Source organism: Martes martes, assembly GCF_963455335.1.
Source record: "Martes martes genome assembly, chromosome: 7".
Classification (NCBI taxonomy): domain Eukaryota; kingdom Metazoa; phylum Chordata; class Mammalia; order Carnivora; family Mustelidae; genus Martes; species Martes martes.
The window spans coordinates 61651931-61670869 of record NC_137894.1 but is presented as its reverse complement, the minus strand read 5'-3'; the positions used below and the strand labels follow the sequence as shown (position 1 = coordinate 61670869).

General features: G+C 44.0%; 1 protein-coding gene across 1 annotated transcript in view; it reads right to left on the bottom strand.

Annotated features, from left to right (window-relative positions):
* Positions 1-1686: 1686 nt before the first annotated feature.
* Positions 1687-18939, bottom strand: part of STARD9 (StAR related lipid transfer domain containing 9) — a 129464-nt gene continuing 112211 nt past the window's right edge. Inside the window, exons 27-33 of the mRNA XM_080808186.1 lie at positions 5341-5458; positions 5029-5150; positions 4736-4800; positions 4359-4561; positions 4082-4161; positions 3740-3898; positions 1687-3206 (exon numbers count right to left, since the gene is read on the bottom strand). Of these exons, the coding sequence (XP_080664312.1) occupies positions 3105-3206; positions 3740-3898; positions 4082-4161; positions 4359-4561; positions 4736-4800; positions 5029-5150; positions 5341-5458 (849 nt within the window). The 3' untranslated portion in view covers positions 1687-3104. The remainder of the gene's footprint in view (positions 3207-3739; positions 3899-4081; positions 4162-4358; positions 4562-4735; positions 4801-5028; positions 5151-5340; positions 5459-18939) is intronic.

Sequence of the window (18939 nt, the reverse complement as noted above, 5' to 3'; positions counted from 1 at the left end):
ACCTCCTTGCCAACAGTAGCGACTTCTGTATAACTCCCTATAAGGTTAAGTTAATATGCAAAGTCTCCACTCACCAGCCACTCCCTAACAAATTAGATGGTGGGGCAGCTCTTGTCGCGCTTGTTTTGTTGGGGGTGGGGGGCAGGTAGATTGTGATCTGGCTCAGGAGTATTTTGTGTGTCTAATTGATCCATTGATTTTGACAAAAAAGCACTACCTTGGTAATGTGCGTGAAGTTCACTCGTATAAAATTCATGGTCTTTCTGCATCAGCAGCGCATACACAGAGGGTCAAGCTGTGTTGGAGGAAGGAGACTCCGTGAACCCTGTTAGTGTCTTGCAAAACTCCTGCCTGTGCATCCATGTGTGTTTCCTAGGGAAAAGCACACAGCTGTCAAAAAGGCAACCCAAGGAAGTGTCAGGTTCTCTGGGCAGAGGGGGCCTGCGGTGGCACCTTAGGAAAGCTGGTGGGAAGTCCTTACTGGCGGCCAGCTGCACAGAAAGATCCCTCTGTCACACCTTGTCTGGGTGCATTCCCTCCCTCCTCCCAGTTGCTCCTTTCACAGGTTTTGGCAGCTGAACCTTCCTTCCATAATCTCTTCATTTTTAAAGGCCCTTTGTTCTTTAAATCCATTTTATACTATAGCAAATTCAGGAAGTGCCGAATGCCTGGGAACCAAAAATTTTAAGAAGGGTTTTATCTTTGTGTGCCTACTAGGTGTGGCTGAACATAAGCACTGTCCTCGGAATCTGACCCCCGAGGTAAGAAGCTGCCACTTGACCTGCCACTTGACCAAGCTCCCCATGGATGGGACAGGTGGGAGACAAGCCCAAAGCTGCAGGTGCTGGGTTCAAGTCAGCTCAGTTCAATGCAGCATGGGCCCAATTCAGGAAACTTACCACGGGCCTGTGTGAACCTTAAAGACCCACTCTCTAGGCAATAAGATAAACTTAGGAATCACAGGCAGCTCATAAACCAGTGAATGAATTAGGTCCTTTTCTATGTATCTGCTCGCTGCGAATTGTCTAAAACTGGTTTTCAAAGTGTGGTCCCCAGACCAGCAGCCTCAGGATCACCTCGGACTTCCTAGAAATACAAATGTGTTGGCCCCTGTCCAGGCCCACTCAGTCAGAAACTCTGGGGTGTAACAAGTTCTCCAGCTGATTCTGATAAGCCTGAGAGCCCCCCATCAAAACCAAAATATGACTTCCTCATGATCATTTAGAGCTGGGTCCCTGGACTATCTTGAATGCAACATCAGCCTCAGTTGATATTCCTGAGATTGCTGACTCAGGCCAGGTGTGTGGCTCTAACGGTAAGGGGAATAGTGTCGCCTCTTAGTGACCCATATGTTCGGACTCCCATTGCCGGCTCTGCCCAGAAGCCCAGAGGTGCTCACCTGTTAAAGAGCTTCCTTCCAGGGGGTTGTGGTCGCTGTTGCATGGCAGTGACTGCTCTTGTATCCTCTCTCATTTGTATATCTGGGCTACAGCTGGCTACAGTTGGGCAACTGATCAGGTTGCTGTTCAAGCAAAGTTGTGCTGAGCTCATGGGAAGAGCTCAGTATATTTGTATGAACCGAATATCTTCAGACTGGGCCATGAGCAGGTGTTGCTGTCATCATCTCCAGGCTAAATTCTGAACTCAAATGATACAGTAGTCTTCACTAAATGAAAGGACACCATGGACTTCTAATTTGCAAGTGTTCTCTTTCAATCAATAGTCTTTAAAGATTTATATGAACAGAGATGGGAGTACATAAATAGGGTGTTAAATATACCAAAAAAAATTAACCAGAAAAATATACTTAAAGGCAATTTAAAAAGCCTTCAGTTTTACATAAGTAACAATCTGAGGTAAAAGAAAAAAAAAATCCCGCAAACACTTCTAAAGAAACCTCTGCACTATACCATACAGAAACCTTTTCACATCTTTTCCAACCCCATATGGTCGCCCTCTTCCACCAAAGACTCTGGGCACCAGAATGGAAGGTGGGACTCTCTCCCACCCCAACCACTTCCACATCACCATATGGCAAACTCAAAGCTCAAGTTCAGCCAGGCTGAGGTACAAGAAAACCAAGCCCATTCCCCAGCCCCTCCTAGAATAGCCCATCCTACCCCAGTAGCAGGATGCCCAAGAGACCACTGAAGGCTGTCACCAAGGCTCTGAGGGAGGTGAGGAATGGGAACTGAGTTTCCTCCTAACAAGTCATGTACTTCCTCTAGGAGTTCTAGTATCTTCTCTCCAGTCTTCAAAAAGCAACTTTTCAGGTTTTTAAAATTCCTCTTGTGCGGACAGCAGCCAACACCTAGCTGCTCATCCCCACCCCTCCTCAAAGACCTAGATTCCCCTTCATGACCCCAAATCTGTCCAACCTGCTTCTACAGTGGTCTTCCCATTCTGAGCTCTGGAGTGATGGCTCCAAGACTGAGCATTGCTCAATACTTTGAATGAGGCGAAGACCCAAATGTCCTCTCCTGTGAGGGAAAGGAAAGGGGGGAAAACCCAAAAATTAATAATAAAGTATTTTGTAAAAAACCAAAGGAGAAACGATTCTGAATCACTGTTGTGGTTTGCGCAGCTGTTTTTTTAAACCCTTTTTCTGGTTTGCTATTTTCCAACACTCCATCCCGCAGTGGAGTTGAACACTGGAGGCAGATTCCGAGCAGTCCCGGCCAATGGCTGCTTGCTTCCCTCCCTGCCCGAGGGCTAGGCCAGAGCCAGGAAGCATGGTGCCAGAGACCTGCCCTTCCCCAGTTCTGCTGGCTGCGCCCAGTCCTGGTCTTCAAGCAACTTGTCTGCCACCGGGTCCCAGGGGCAGGAAAGAAAGGTAAGAAGTCCAAAACAGTGAGTTGAGCTTCATTCACTCTGGCCAGCCAGGGCCAAGAGCTCAGGTCCCCTCGCTCTGCAGAGGCCCCAGCTGTGACCCAAGTACTGTTGGGGTTTTGCTGGCCACTCAGTCTGAGTGCTGTCTGCTTGGTCAGCCACAGCCGGTAGCCTCGCCTCTCCTTGCATCCCAGGACAGAGTGATGAGGGCCACCCTAGCATCACTGGCGCATCCTGGGCCTGCAGCTCTGCAGCACCATCTGGACGGTAAGATGCTAACTACCAAGGAAGGAAGCCAGTCTGGCTATCACCAGCGGCTGCTGTTTGATGAAGGAGCTCAGGAGCTGATGGGGAAAGCCTGGTGCGCCAAGTTCTACCTGAAATTAAGCAGAGACGGAAGTTAAAGGTGTGAACAGATGCAGATGTTCCATTTCTGGTGGGCACAAGGAGCCACCTGGGCTGTCGTGATGGGAAAATCTCCCCTGACTGTCTGCAGTTTCAGAGTTTACAGGCCTCTGTGCTCTGCTATTCAGATCTTTGCATGGGCTTCCCCTCCCGCTACTGAAGGTCATGGTGGGGAACTGGGAGTAGAGAGGAAACAGTCCAGGTCATGCTCACTCTGCTCTGCTGAGGCTGCTGCTCCTGCCTTGCCATGACTATCTCCTGCGGACACTGGCAACAGAGAGGCTGAAGGCTGCTGAGCTCTTCGGTGACTGAGCAACTTTGCCCCCTCCTGCCTTAATTCACCACAGACCACCCCCTTACTGTGACCCAAGAAGCCCAAGTCTCTGGCTCTTGGGACGTAGGGCCTGGGCACTGAAGGGTGACGAGCAGCTAAAGAGGAAACTCCCATGGGGTGCCAGGGTCAAACCAAGGCATTCCACATAGCCAGCCGCGCAGGGAGGATCACCTGGGCCAAGTAGATGACTCTGGTGATCTCCTTTCCTTCCACAGTGACAGGCTGTAGAACCCAGGCACTGGGCAGGATCTCCCCTCGGACCATCTCCCTCCTGGGTCTCGGCATGGATGTGTCATAAACAGACTGAGCTGCCATGACAGACAGGTGCCCCTGGGGACAGAGAGTGACAAGGGTCAGACAGGGACAGGCTCCAGTGAAGCCAGCCTCTAAGCTATCGTCATGCCTGCCCAAACTTCCTTTGCCCAGAGGACCTGATGCCCATGATGACAGCCTCTCACAGCACCCTAGCCCAAGTTCTGCCCATAATATCTTTACCATCAGCAAGACAGGCACCTCTTTGGCTTCCACGCAGACGCAGCAGAAATCCCGGGGCTGCTTCAGGCCACACAGGGTGGTATTGCACACCAAGTATACTGGATAGTCAGGAATGCGGAGAGTCAGGAAGTGTGTGGACAGACTTCCCAGCCCAGAAGCACCCCCGATATCCCATCGTTCTGCAGCCTGAGTGATCCGGAGGTCGTCCAAGCATTTGGTCCCCCAAGAGGGCTGCCTCCAGCCCTGCTCCCTCTGTCCCTGGCCACAGCCCACGGGAAGCCTTCCCTAGGCTCACCCAGGTTGATGCTGTTGGTCACGCGCTGATGCAGCCTTGCTGTCTGGATGGGCTTGTGGTACAGCGGCCACAGGGTCGGATCACTCACAGCTGCCCACACGTGAGACAGTGGCTGGGACACCACGCTTGCCCCCAGGAAGCCATGCCGAGTAGAAGAAAACATCTTGTAGTAAAGCTGGACCTCCTGCTCCTCACCCTGATAGCTGGGGAACACCAAGGGTGAGGAAGAGGAAGAAAAGGTAAAAACTGGGATCCAGGGTCAGAGAGTCGCAGCTTGGGGTGAGGGACTCAAGGAAGCCAGAGCAGAGAAGGGAAAAGAGAGAGGACAAAAAGGACAGCCAGCAGGCTAGGACAAGACGCTGGGCAAAGGCACTTACTTCCAGCCAGCTGTTGCCTGGCCGCTGAAGAGGTTGTGCAGATTATCTGAGCAAGCAGCCATCACCTGGAGACACAGTGATCACACCCACATTAGCAGGCACAGGACAAACCAGACCCTTGGATTAGCCAGTCACTCCAGCCAGCATGCACCCAATTCCCCTTCTGTCAAGAAGGAGAGCCACTAGCAGCCATGTGGCCCTCAAGTGCTCTGCTCTTTCCCTCTGTTCCCTTCCTCCCCACTCAGCACAGGTCTGATAAAGGAACCATGGGGATAAGTGGAACAGTTCCTCACATCAGCAACAGAGAGGTCTATGATGTGCTTGGCCAAGTCCTGATAGGAGGAGGAGAAGCAGGTCCCCAGGCTGGAGAGGCTGGATGGAGAACAGCAGCAGCTGCCCAGGGAGGTTCTGTGGCCTACGATGAATGGGCAGAGGCTGTGAGACAGCATGATTATCCAGGCATCAGAGCAGCAACAGCTTCCTGAGGGACGGTGACCGGGGGCTGATAACCTCAGGCCAGTGACTCCCTAAGATCTAGGAGACCTCAGCCCCCAAAGTCCCCAAACCAGGCAGGTAGCTATGTGCCCTCAGCCCCCTCCACTCACTGTAAGCTAAGCTCTTCCAGGTGGACCCAGCCAGACTCAGGTGACTGTTCCTCACTGCGGAACTGCCCCGAACATCCCCTATCCAGGAGTCACTGGAATCAGGCAAGTTTATGTCCCCCTGCAGAAAAGAAAATGCTCAGGATCAGAGCAAAGGCAGATAAAGAGAAAAGCAGAGCACCAGAAAGCCCGTGCAGAATTATCTCCTCCAACTCTGAACTGTGCCAACAGTTTCCAACATAAAGGCTCAATCGTAAAAGATCTTCCCCACTGGGATTACAGAAGGCTGGATGCCCCCCCCCCAAGAAGTTGAGAGCAATAGAAATCTGTCCCTGGATGATGTCCCCTTATGCTTCAAGCCATAGGCTCAAAGATGGCTTGTAGGAGAGTTCCTGAAAGGAACCAGAACAAACGGAGCTCAGAAGACCCAGCAGACAGCATCAGTGGGGGTGGGGGTGGGGGTGGGAGGGCTTTCTACCATTGTGGCAACAGGAACGTGGCCATGGCTAGATCTGGGATTAGTGGGATAGCAAACAAAGCCCAAGCAGAAGCAGGAGAGGGGGGAGGAAAAGCAACGGGCTGTGAGAAGCCTGACCCTGGGGCCTCCGCAGGCACTCCACCCCGCCCCGCCATGCCCCATACATCGGCTAAACCAAAGGTCCTAATTTGGAACCAGATGGGATGATCCTCTGGATCTGCAATATGTTCCTCCCACCTTTATCTCAGCCAGCAACTCAAGGACATGACCTTGACTCCTGCTGGACCTAACAGGCATCATCCATTTAGAGGCACCAAACTCTATCATCAGTTCTTAACCTGTTGCTACTCTAAGACAAGAAGAGGTGAACACAGACAGTTCCACCTCCATCCTTGCCTCCATTCCTCCTGCTGCAACATTACAAGTGGTCTCTCCTGCTTTAGGCGGGTCCCTCTGTCTCAGACTGAGGTCTTGTGCCCTCTTCTTGGGAACTTTCCACTGCTGATCATCTCCTTCTTCACCTGTTGCCTCTGCCTCACCCTCTTCGCTGAATGCTTCCTATGAGCATTTAAGTATGCAAAACCGTTAAAAACCTTCCTCACAGGGGTCTTTGCTCTCCCACCCACAGATATGCTTCTTGAAACAACTGTCACCATTTGCTGTCTCCCACCTTTCGCTCCCTTCTGAACCCGCTTAAACCTGGCACCTGCCTCACCACTCCACCAAACAGTAAATCACCCAGGTCCCTGTGACGTCCATGTGGCTAGATCTGATCCACAACTCCAGGCCCCATCTTACCCAACCTCTCAGAGAACCTCCACTCAGCCAGCCTCTCCCTTCCATTTGAGATACTCCATTCCTGAGAGCCCTGGCTCCTTCCTGGCTTCCTATCTCTGTGGTGCTCCTTCCCAATTTCCTGTGTTGGCTCACCCTCCACAAACAAAACTGATACTCTAGGATTCTTGCAGGCCTAGGCCCTCTTTTCTCCCTCAATAATATATGCTCCTGGAGAATTCCGTCTGCTCCCACTGCTACGCTGATGACTTCCAAAAATAAATACCCATGGACCAATCGATAAATATTGCTGAGTCAACTGGCTGCCATGTGAAAAAAAGGTTATATCAGAGACCCATTTCATACATCATGCCAATACAAACTCTTCAGGATTTGTGGCTCAAAAATATATGGAGTGGAGGAAAACTTATTATTACTACAGAACAATATAAATTAAAAAAATTATCTCATAGTGGGGCTATGCCTTCCTAAATGGCATGAAACTAAACAGAAGCCATGAAACTAAAGACTGACGAACACTAGGCAACATAAAATTAACATTTTCCTAGTAGTAATAAATGTCATTAACAAAATAAAAACAAACACACGACTCGTCTAGGAAAAAACCCACTGGTATCTCATATGACACAAACGGGTAATTTCCTTTATATAGCAAGGGCCTCCAAAACCAAAAAGACTAACAGCGGGTTTGAGAGGGGGACATAATCCAGTGGCCCCAAGCACAAAGACAAAGGGTCTGAAGTACCTGACAAGGCGTGTGATCTCTGACACAAGGGCAGAACCGAGCTGCAAGCCAAGACTAAAATGAAGGGTGTATTCTATGCCTCTCACCCTGGCAAAGACTGAAGAAAATAACCTTTAGCACAGTGGGTAGGTATTACTTAAGAGTGTAAACTGGCATACTGTGGAAACATTTACCATGTATTTTAAATTTAAAAAATGTACATATCCTTTGACCTAGCAAAGAACAGATGTTCTTTCATGTAAGTATAAAAGCAATAAACAAACACTTACAAATATGAACTCAGAGACCCTAGAGAAGGTGCCAGTGAGCCTTTCTGAAGAAATTACAGGGGAGGGATTGCCAGGGTGGACTACAGAATGCTGGGCTAATCACTGGAGGTGAGCAGAGTCCATTTAATCTAGCATAAGAACATCTCTATGCATGCAAACATTATAAACAATGTAGAAATACTGTAAAAAAAAAAAAAAGACAAGGTGGAAATACACTGGTTTCCTCATGTTTCACCAGGGTGAAAAGAAAACTACTAAATCTAGTAATAAAGATTATATAAAGGGCGCCTGGGTGGCTCAGTGGGTTAAGCCTCTGCCTTCGGCTCGGGTCATGATCTCAGGGTCCTGGGATTGAGTCCCGCATCGGGCTCTCTGCTTGGCGGGGAGCCTGCTTCCTCCTCTTTCTCTCTGCCTGCCTCTCTGCCTACTTGTGATTTCTCTCTGTCAAATAAATAAAAAAATCTTAAAAAACAACAACAACAAAAAAGATTATATAAAGATACAAAAGTGGTCATGAAAAGAATTTTTTTCAAGACTTCCAGACTATCAGAAAAAAGACACACATATTCACCCTCAATGCAGAGAACATATAAACCACACGATAATAAAAAAAAATTTTTAGATGTCCATGGGAATATTCATAACAAAAAAAAAACCTCAACAAATTAAAAAAATAGAAATCACATTTGTCTGAAATTATACATACTCAAACACACAACAAACAAAAATGCTTCGCAAAATCAGAAAACACAAGAGCCTTTCTACCAAAAAAGTTTTTAAAAACTCTTAACAACTAAAAAAACAATTAAAAAAACAACAACAACAAAAAAAAACTCTTAACAACTGGGGCACCTGGGTGGCTCAGCGGGTTAAGCCTCTGCCTTCTGCTCAGGTCATGGTCTCATGGTCCTGGGATCGAGCTCTGCATCCATCAGGCTCTCTGCTGGGCAGGGAGCCTGCTTCCCCCTCTCTTTCTCTGCCTGCCTCTCTGCCTACTTGTGATCTCTCTCTCTGTCAAATAAATAAATAAATAAATCTTAAAAAAAAAAACCAAAAAGCACAAACCTCTTAACAACAACTGGATCAAGGAAGAATTACAAACTGAAATTGCAAAATTATTTAAAAATCGATAAAAATAATTTATGGGATATAACTAAAGCAGGGCTTGAGTAGAAATTTTTAGCTTTAAATAGTCACAACAATGAAAAAATAATAAATGAATGCTATAACAATTATACACCAATAAATTAGATAACTTAGATGAAATGGACAAATCACGAGAAAGACAGGAACTACCAAACATGACTCAAGAAGAAATAGAATATTTGAACATTTAATGAAATACTAAATTCGTAAACAAAAAAATTCCCATAAAGAAAATTTCACAAGATCGGCTTCATTAGCTTCAAATCTACCAAACATTTAAAGAATTAACACCAGTGCTTCACAAATCCTTCCCAAAAACAGAAGAGGAGGGAATACTTCATAAGTCATTCTGTAAGTCCCTGACACAAAACCAAAGACATCAGAGGTAAATTACAGATAAATATCCCTTATGCTTAGAGACACAAAATTGCCAACAAAAATTAGGAGACTGAATCTAGCATCACAGAAAGAGAAATATACCCATGACCAAGTATACAACATTCCTGGGATATAGTTAGTTCAACATACAAAAATCAATCATGCAATACAACATGTTAATAAAGGAAAAAATCCACACTATCATCTCAATAGATGCAGAAAAAGCATTTGACTAAATTCAACACCTTTTTGTGATAAAAACATTAAACAAGGTGCCTGGGTGGCTCAGTGGGTTAAAGCCTCTGCCTTCAGCTCAGATCATGGTCTAAGGGTCCTGGGATCAAGCCCCACATCGAGCTGTCTGCTCAGCGGGGAGCCTGCTTCCCACCCACCCCCACTCCCTGCCTGCTTCTCTGCCTACTTGTAATTTCTGTCAAATAAATAAAATCTTAAAAAAAAAAAAAACAATCAACAAACTAGGACTGGAAAGGAATTACCTCTACCTGATAAAGATTATCCACAAAAAACACACAGTTAACATCATACTTAATGGTGAAAGGCTGGATGGTTTTCTCCTAACATCAGAAACAAGGATGTATGCTCTCAGAGCACTTCTTTTCAGCATTGAACTGGAGATTCTACTGGGGCAATTAGGCAAGAAAAAAACAACAAAGGCAGATGCTATGAGCTGGTGTACAGAATAACCTAAGAAATCTGCTAGAAAACTATTAGAACTAGTTCAGCAAGTGTACAGGAGACAAGATGAATATACAAAAATCAACTATTTCTGTAGAGTAGCAATGAACAAACTGAAAATGAAATTAAGAAAAAAATGCCTGGATGGCTCATTTGCCTGAGTGTCCAACTGCTGATTTTGGCTCTGGTCATGATCTCAGAGTCCTGAGATGGAGCCCTACATTGGGCTCAATGCTCAGTGGGGAGTCTGCTGGGGACTCTGTTCCTCCCATCCCTCCTTCCCTCTCTCCTTCCCTTTCCCTCTCTCTCAAATACATAAATAAATCTTTTTTAAAATTCCATTTATAATAGCATCAAAGGAATAAAATGCTTAAGAATAAATTTTACAAAAAAAATTCAAAACTCCTACTCTGAAAACTATAAAACACTGCTAAAAGCAAAGACCTGAATAGAAGGAAAGCTAGCCCGTGTTCATAGATCAAAAGACATTACTGTTAAGGTGTTTAGTATATCCCAAATTGACATACAGAATCAGTGCAATCCAAACCCAAATCTCACCTGACTTCTTTGCAGAAATTGATAAGCTGATTCCTAAAATTCACATGGAAATTCAAGGAACACAGAATAGCCAAACAATCTTGCAAAAGAACAAAGTTGCACACTTTCTGACCTCAAAGTTTACTACAAAGTTACAGTAATCAAGACAGTGGAACCGGCATAAGAACAGACATATAATTCAATGGGATAAAATTCAGAGTCCAGAAATAAATCCATACACTGATGGTCAATTCATCTTCGACAAGGGTGCCAAGACAATTCAATGAGCGGAAACAATAGTTGTTTGAACAAATGGTTCTGGGACAACTAGATATTCACATGCAAAAGAATGAAATTTGACCCCTAATTTTGGCTCACTATATACAAATCTTAATTGAAAATGGATCCAAAACCTAAATGTAGAAACTAAAACTATACAACTATTAAAATACAGGCATACTGTGGAAATATTGCAGGTCTGGTTCCAGACCACCGGAATAAAGTGAATCAAATGATTTTAGTTTGTTTCCCAGTGCATAAAAAAGTGATGATTACACTATACTGTAGTCTACTAAGTGTGCATTATTGTTATGTCTAAAAATATATATGTAAACCTTAATTAAAAAATACTTTACTGCTTAAAAATGCTAACCATCATTGGAACTTTCAGTGAGTCATAATCACTGATCACAGATCACAAAAAATATAATAATAATGAAAAAGTTGGCAATATTTCAAGAATCACCAAAATGAAGTGAACAAATGCTGTTAGAAAAATAGCACTGAAAGACTCGCTTAATGCAGGACTGCCACAAGCTTTCAATTTGTAAAAAACACATTATCTGTGAAGCACAATAAAATGAGGCATGTATGCCTATATACGCATAATCTTTGTAACCTTGGACTGGGCAACAATTACTTAGATATGAAACCAAAAGCATAGGAAATAAAAGAATAAATAGATAAAATGAGCATCATCAAAATATTTGTGCTTCAAAGGACATTACCAGAAAGTGCAAAGACAATACACAGAATGGGATATAATTTTTACAAATCATGTAATTGATAAGGAACTGGTACTAGAATATATAAAGAATTCTTAAACTTAACAAAAAGACAACCCAGTTATAAAATGGACAAAAGATCTTAATAGACATTTATCCAAAGAAAACATACAAATGGCTAGTAAGCACATGAAAAGATGCTCAAAGCCTTTAAACATCAGGATAATGCAAATCAAAACCACAGTGAGGTGCCCTATCACATCCACTAGGATGACTATAAATAAAGAGAAAGGTGTTGGCTGGGATGTGGAGAAATGCAGTGCTCATATACTGCTGGTGGGACTTTAGAATAGTGTAGCTTCTGTGAAAAATAGTTTGGTAGTTGTTAAAAACGTTGAAACACGTAGTTACTCTATGACCCATTAACTCAACTCCTAGGCATATACCCCCAAATCATGAAAAACTATGTCCATACAAAACCTTTTTCCTTTTCAAGGTATTTGTCAGAGAGAGAGATCGTGTGGGTGCATGCGGGTGCATGAGCAGAGGGGTGGGGCAGGCAGAGGGAGAAGCAGGCTCGCTGCTGAGCAGGAAGCCTGGCAGCTCGATCCCAGGACCCGGGCTGGGATCATGACCTGAGCAGAAGGTAGATGCTTAACTGACTGAGCCACCCATGCACCCCCCAAAACTTTTTTTTAAGTCAATAAGTTTTTATTTAAGGAATTATACATGTGATTCCTCCTAGTGCCAATCACCATAGTTCCTCCAAAGTCAGAATCATAATCTTCAAAACAGCCCCTTTAAAAAGAACTTTTGTTCAATCCACAGTTGTCACTGTGAGTCCAGAGTTCCTTCAGTTGGGCTTCTTTGACCTCCACTTGAATATGGACATAGTTCAAAAATTCCCCACCTGTAATCTTTGGGATCCAATTTCTTTACAGCCACGTTCAGGGTCAGAGTAGATGGATCTGCCTGGTTCTCAATTTCAGACACCCTCGACACATGAATGAGTTCAAATCCTATTCACTCCTAAACTATCACACCCTAGAATTGCACAGAGTGTTGGGATACACCCATATCCAAGACTTTAAAAATCTATTAGGTCTTTCACATAGTTTTACAGCAGACAGAGGTCATGCAGTTCTTTCCCATAGACCTAACACACAGTTCCCCACACCAAAACTTAGATGTGAATGTTCATTATTAGAATAGCATTATTCAGGAGGAGGAGTCAAGATGGCAGAGAAGTAGCAGGTTGAGAGGACATCGGGTAGCAGGAGATCAGCTAGACAGCTTATCTAACCATTGTGAACACCTACAAATCCAATGGGAAATCGAAGAGAAGAGGAGCAACAATTCTAGAAACAGAAAATTGATCACTTTCTGAAAGGTAGGACCTGCGGAGAAGTGAATCCAAAGCAACGGGAAGATAGACCCCGGGGGGGAGGGGCCGGCTCCCGGCAAGCAGAGGAGCAACGGAGCACAAAATCGGGACTTTTAAAAGTCGGCTCCACTGGGAAACATCGCTCCAGAGGCTAAACCGGGGGGAAACCCAGGCGGGGTCAGCATAACCCCAGGTCCCGCGGGGTCACAGAAGGACTGGGGGTGTCTGAGTGCCGCAGAGCTCGCAGGTATTAGAGCGGGGAAGCCGGCTACAGCGACAAAGCCGAGGTGTGAGCTCTCAGCCCGGGGTTACCTTGTGCCGGTCGCAGGCTGGGTGGGCTCGGAGCGCAGCTGGAGGCTGCGGAGACGGAAGCGACCCAGCGCTTTTCTCCAACTCCAGCAATTGACTGCTTTCCTCAAGGTGCGACCGCAGGCCAGGGAGGCGGGGCGGTTGGGCGCTTTGCTCTGAGAGCGCACTGAGGAGCGGAACCCCAAGCTCTCGGCTCCTCCAGGCCGAGAGATTGGGAGGCCGCCATCTTCATTCCCGTCCTCCGGACTCTACAGAAAGCGCTCAGGGAACAAAAGCTCCCGAAAGCAAACCCGAGCGGATTACTTAGCCCGGCCCCTGGCAAGGGCAGTGCAATTCCTCCTGCAGCAAAGACACTTGAGAATCACTACAACAGGCCCCTCCCCCAGAAGATCAACAAGAAACCCATCCAAAACCAACTTCAGTCACCAAGAACAGCGGAATTCCACAGCAGGAGAAAGCAAATCCTACCTGGACAAAATGACAAGGCGGAAAAACTCACCTCAAAAAAAAGAACAAGAGGCCGTACCGAAGGCTGGAGACCTAATCAATACGAACATTGGTAACATGACAGATCTAGAGTTCAGAATGACGATTCTCAAGGTTCTAGCCGGGCTCGAAAAAGGCATAGAAGATATTAGAGAAACCATCTCCGGAGAGATAAAAGCCCTTTCTGGAGAAATAAAAGAACTAAAATCTAACCAAGTTGAAATCAAAAAAGCTATTCATGAGGTGCAATCAAAAATGAAAGCTCTCACTGCTAGGATAAATGAGGCAGAAGAAAGAATTAGTGACATAGAAGACCAAATGACAGAGAACAAAGAAGCTGAGCAAAAGAGAGACAAACAAATACTGGACCATGAGGAGAGAATTCGAGAGATAAGCGGCACCATAAGACAACACAACATTAGAATAATTGGGATTCCAGAAGAAGAAGAAAGAGAGAGGGGAGAAGAAGGTATATTGGAGACAATTATTGGAGAGAATTTCCCTAATATGGCAAAGGGAACAAACATCAAAATCCAGGAGATGCTAAGAACGCCCCTCAAAATCAATAAAAATAGATCCACACCTCGTCACCTGATAGTAAAATTTACAAGTCTTAGCGACAAAGAGAAAATCCTGAAAGCAGCCCGGGAAAAGAAGTCTGTAACATACAAGGGTAAAAACATTAGATTGGCAGCAGACCTATCCACAGAGACCTGGCAGGCCAGAAAGAACTGGCATGATGTATTCAGAGCACTAAACGAGAAAAACATGCAGCCAAGAATACTATATCCGGCTAGGCCATCATTGAAAATAGAAGGAGAGATAAAGAGCTTCCAGGACAAACAAAAGCTGAAAGAATTTGCAAACACCAAACCAGCTCTACAGGAAATATTGAAAGGGGTCCTCTAAGCAAAGAGAGACCCTAAAAGTAGTAGATCAGAAAGAAACAGAGACAATATACAGTACCAGTCACCTTACAGGCAATACAATGGCAATAAATTCATATCTCTCAATAGTTACCCTGAATGTTAATGGGCTAAATGCCCCAATCAAAAGACACAGGGTATCAGAATGGATAAAAAAACAAAACCCATCAATATGCTGCCTACAAGAAACTCATTTTAGACCCGAAGACACCTCCAGATTTAAAGTGAGGGGGTGGAAAACTATGTACCATGCTAATGGACATCAGAAGAAAGCTGGGGTGGCAATCTTTCTATCAGATCAATTAGATTTTAAGCCAAAGACTATAATAAGAGATGAGGAAGGACACTATATCATACTCAAAGGGTCTGTCCAACAAGAAGACCTAACAATCTTAAATATCTATGCCCCTAACACGGGAGCAGCCAACTATATAAACCAATTAATAACAAAATCAAAGAAATACATCGACAGCAATACAATAATAGCAGGGGACTTTAACACTCCCTTCACTGAAATGAACAGATCATCTAAGCAAAAGATCAACAAGGAAATAAAGGCCTTAAATGACACACTGGACCAGATGGACATCACAGATCTATTCAGAACATTCCATCCCAAAGCAACAGAATATACATTCTTCTCTAGTGCACATGGAACATTCTCCAGAATAGACCACATCCTGGGTCATAAATCAGGTCTCAATCGGTACCAAAAGATTGAGATCATTCCCTGCATATTTTCAGACCACAATGATCTGAAACTAGAACTCAATCACAAGAGGAAATTTGGAAAGAACCCAAATACATGGAGACTAAACAGCATCCTTCTAAAAAATGAATGGGTCAACCAGGAAATTAAAGAAGAATTGAAAAAATTCATGGAAACAAATGATAATGAAAACACAATGGTTCAAAATCTGTGGGACACAACAAAGGCAGTCCTGAGAGGAAAATATATAGTGGTGCAAGCCTTTCTCAAGAAACAAGAAAGGTCTCAAATACACAACCTAACCCTACACCTAAAGGAGCTGGAGAGAGAACAACAAAGAAAGCCTAAACCCAGCAGGAGAAGAGAAATCATAAAGATCAGAGCAGAAATCAATGAAATAGCAACTAAAAAAACAATAGAACAAATCAACAAAACTAGGAGCTGGTTCTTTGAAAGAATTAATAAGATTGATAAGCCCCTGGCCAGACTTATCAAAAAGAAAAGAGAGGGACGCCTGGGTGGCTCAGTTGGTTAAGCAGCTGCCTTCGGCTCAGGTCATGGTCCCGGCGTCCTGGGATCGAGTCCCACATCGGGCTCCTTGCTCCGCAGGGAGCCTGCTTCTCCCTCTGTCACTCTGTCTGCCTGTGCTCGCTCTCTCTCTCTCTGACAAATAAATAAATAAATAAAATCTTAAAAAAAAAAAAAAAAAAAAAAAAAGAGAAAGGACGCAAATAAATAAAATCATGAATGAAAGAGGAGAGATCACAACCAACACCAAAGAAATACAAACAATTATAAGAACATACTAGGAGCAACTCTACGCTAACAAATTTGACAATCTGGAAGAAATGGATACATTTCTAGAGATGTATAAACTACCACAACTGAACCAGGAAGAAATAGATAACCTGAACAGACCCATAACCAGTAAGGAGATTGAAACAGTCATCAAAAATCTCCAAACAAACAAAAGTCCAGGACCAGACGGCTTCCCAGGGGAATTCTACCAAACATTTAAAGAAGAATTAATTTCTATTCTCCTGAAACTGTTCCAAAAAATAGAAATGGAAGGAAAACTTCCAAACTCATTCTATGAGGCCAGCATCACCTTGATCCCAAAACCAGACAAGGATCCCACCAAAAAAGAGAATTACAGACCAATATCTTTGATGAACACAGATGCGAAAATTCTCACCAAAATACTGGCCAATAGGATCCAACAGTACATTAAAAGGATTATTCACCACGACCAAGTGGGATTTATTCCAGGGCTGCAAGGTTGGTTCAACATCCGCAAATCCATCAATGTGATACAATACATTAATAAAAGAAAGAGTAAGAACCATATGATACTCTCAATAGATGCTGAAAAAGCGTTTGACAAAGTGCAGCATCCCTTCCTGATTAAAACTCTTCAAAGTGTAGGGATAGAAGGCACATACTTCAATATTATCAAAGCCATCTATGAAAAACCCACCGCAAATATCATTCTCAATGGAGAAAAACTGAAAGCTTTTCCGCTAAGGTCAGGAACACGGCAGGGATGTCCGTTATCACCACTGCTGTTCAACATAGTACTAGAAGTCCTAGCCTCAGCAATCAGACAACAAAAAGAAATTAAAGGCATCCAAATTGGCAAAGAAGAAGTCAAACTATCACTCTTTGCAGATGATATGATACTATATGTGGAAAACCCAAAAGGCTCCACTCCAAAACTGCTAGAACTTATACAGGAATTCAGTAAAGTGTCAGGATATAAAGTCAATGCACAGAAATCAGTCGCATTTCTTTACACTAACAACAAGACAGAAGAAAGAGAAATTGAGGAGTCAGTCCCATTTACAATCGCACCCAAAACCATAAGATACCTAGGAATAAATCTAACCAAAGAGGCAAAGAATCTATACTCAGAAAACTATAAAGTACTCATGAAAGAAATTGAGGAAGACACAAAGAAATGGAAAAATATTCCATGCTCATGGTTGGAAGAACAAATATTGTGAAAATGTCTATTCTACCTAAAGCAATCTACACATTTAATGCAATCCCTATCAAAATCCCATCCATTTTTTTTAAAGAAATAGAACAAATAATCCTAAAATTTATATGGAACCAGAAAAGACCTCGAATAGCCAAAGGAATACTGAAAAAGAAAGCCAAAGTCGGTGGCATCACAATTCCAGACTTCAAGCTCTACTACAAAGCTGTCATCATCAAGACAGTATGGTACTGGCACAAAAACAGACATATAGACCAATGGAACAGAATAGAGAGCCCAGAAATAGACCCTCAACTCTATGGTCAACTAATCTTCGACAAAGCAAGAAAGAATATCCAATGGAAAAAAGACAGCCTCTTCAACAAATGGTGCTGGGAAAACTGGACAGCCACATGCAGAAAAATGAAATTGGACTATTTCCTTACACCACACACGAAAATAGACTCAAAATGGATGAAGGACCTCAATGTGAGAAAGGAATCTATCAAAATCCTTGAGGACAATGCAGGCAGCAACCTCTTTGACCTCAACCGCAGCAACTTCTTCCTAGGAACATTGCCAAAGGCAACAGAAGCAAGGGCAAAAATGAACTATTGGGATTTCATCAAGATAAAAAGCTTTTGCACAGCAAAGGAAACAGTTAACAAAACCAAAAGACAACTGACAGAATGGGAGAAGATACTTGCCAACGACATATCAGATAAAGGGCTAGTATCCAAAATCTATAAAGAGCTTATCAAACTCAATACCCAAAGAACAAATAATCCAGTCAAGAAATGGGTAGAGGACATGAACAGACATTTCCGCAAAGAAGACATCCAGATGGCCAACAGACACATGAAAAAATGCTCCACATCACTCGGCATCAGGGAAATACAAATCAAAACCACAATGAGATACCACCTCACACCAGTCAGAATGGCTAAAATGAACATGTCAAGAAATGACAGATGCTGGCGAGGATGCGGAGAGAGGGGAACCCTCCTACACTGCTGGTGGGAATGCAAGCTGGTGCAACCACTCTGGAAAACAGTGTGGAGGTTCCTCAAAAAACTGAAAATAGAGCTACCCTACGACCCAGCAATTGCACTACTGGGTATATATCCTAAAGATACAAACGTGGTGTTCCGAAGGGGCACGTGCACCTGAATGTTTATAGCAGCAATGTCCACAATAGCCAAACTGTGGAAAGCGCCTAGATGTCCATCAACAGATGAATGGATAAAGAAGATGTGGTATATATACACAATGGAATACTATGCAGCCATCAAAAGACATGAAATCTTGCCATTTGCGACGACGTGGATGGAACTAGAGGGTATCATGCTTAGCGAAATAAGTCAATCGGAGAAAGACAACTATCATATGATCTCTTTGATATGAGGAAGTGGAGGTGCAAGGCGGGGGAGGGGTTGGGGGGAGGTAGGAAAAGAAAAAATGAAAAGATGAGATTGGGAGGGAGACAAACCATAAAAGACTCAATTTCAAGAAACAGACTGAGGGTTGCTGGGGGGAGGGGGGACGGGAGAGGGTGGTGGGGAAATGGACATTGGGGAGGGTATGTGCTATGATGAGTGCTGTGAAATGTGTAAACCTGGCGATTCACAGACCTGTACCCCTGGGGATAAAAATACATTATATGTTTATTAAAATAAAAAAATTTAAAAAAAAAAGAATAGCATTATTCAGAATAGGCAAAAAGTAAAAACGATCTAAATGCCCATCAACTGATGAATGGGTA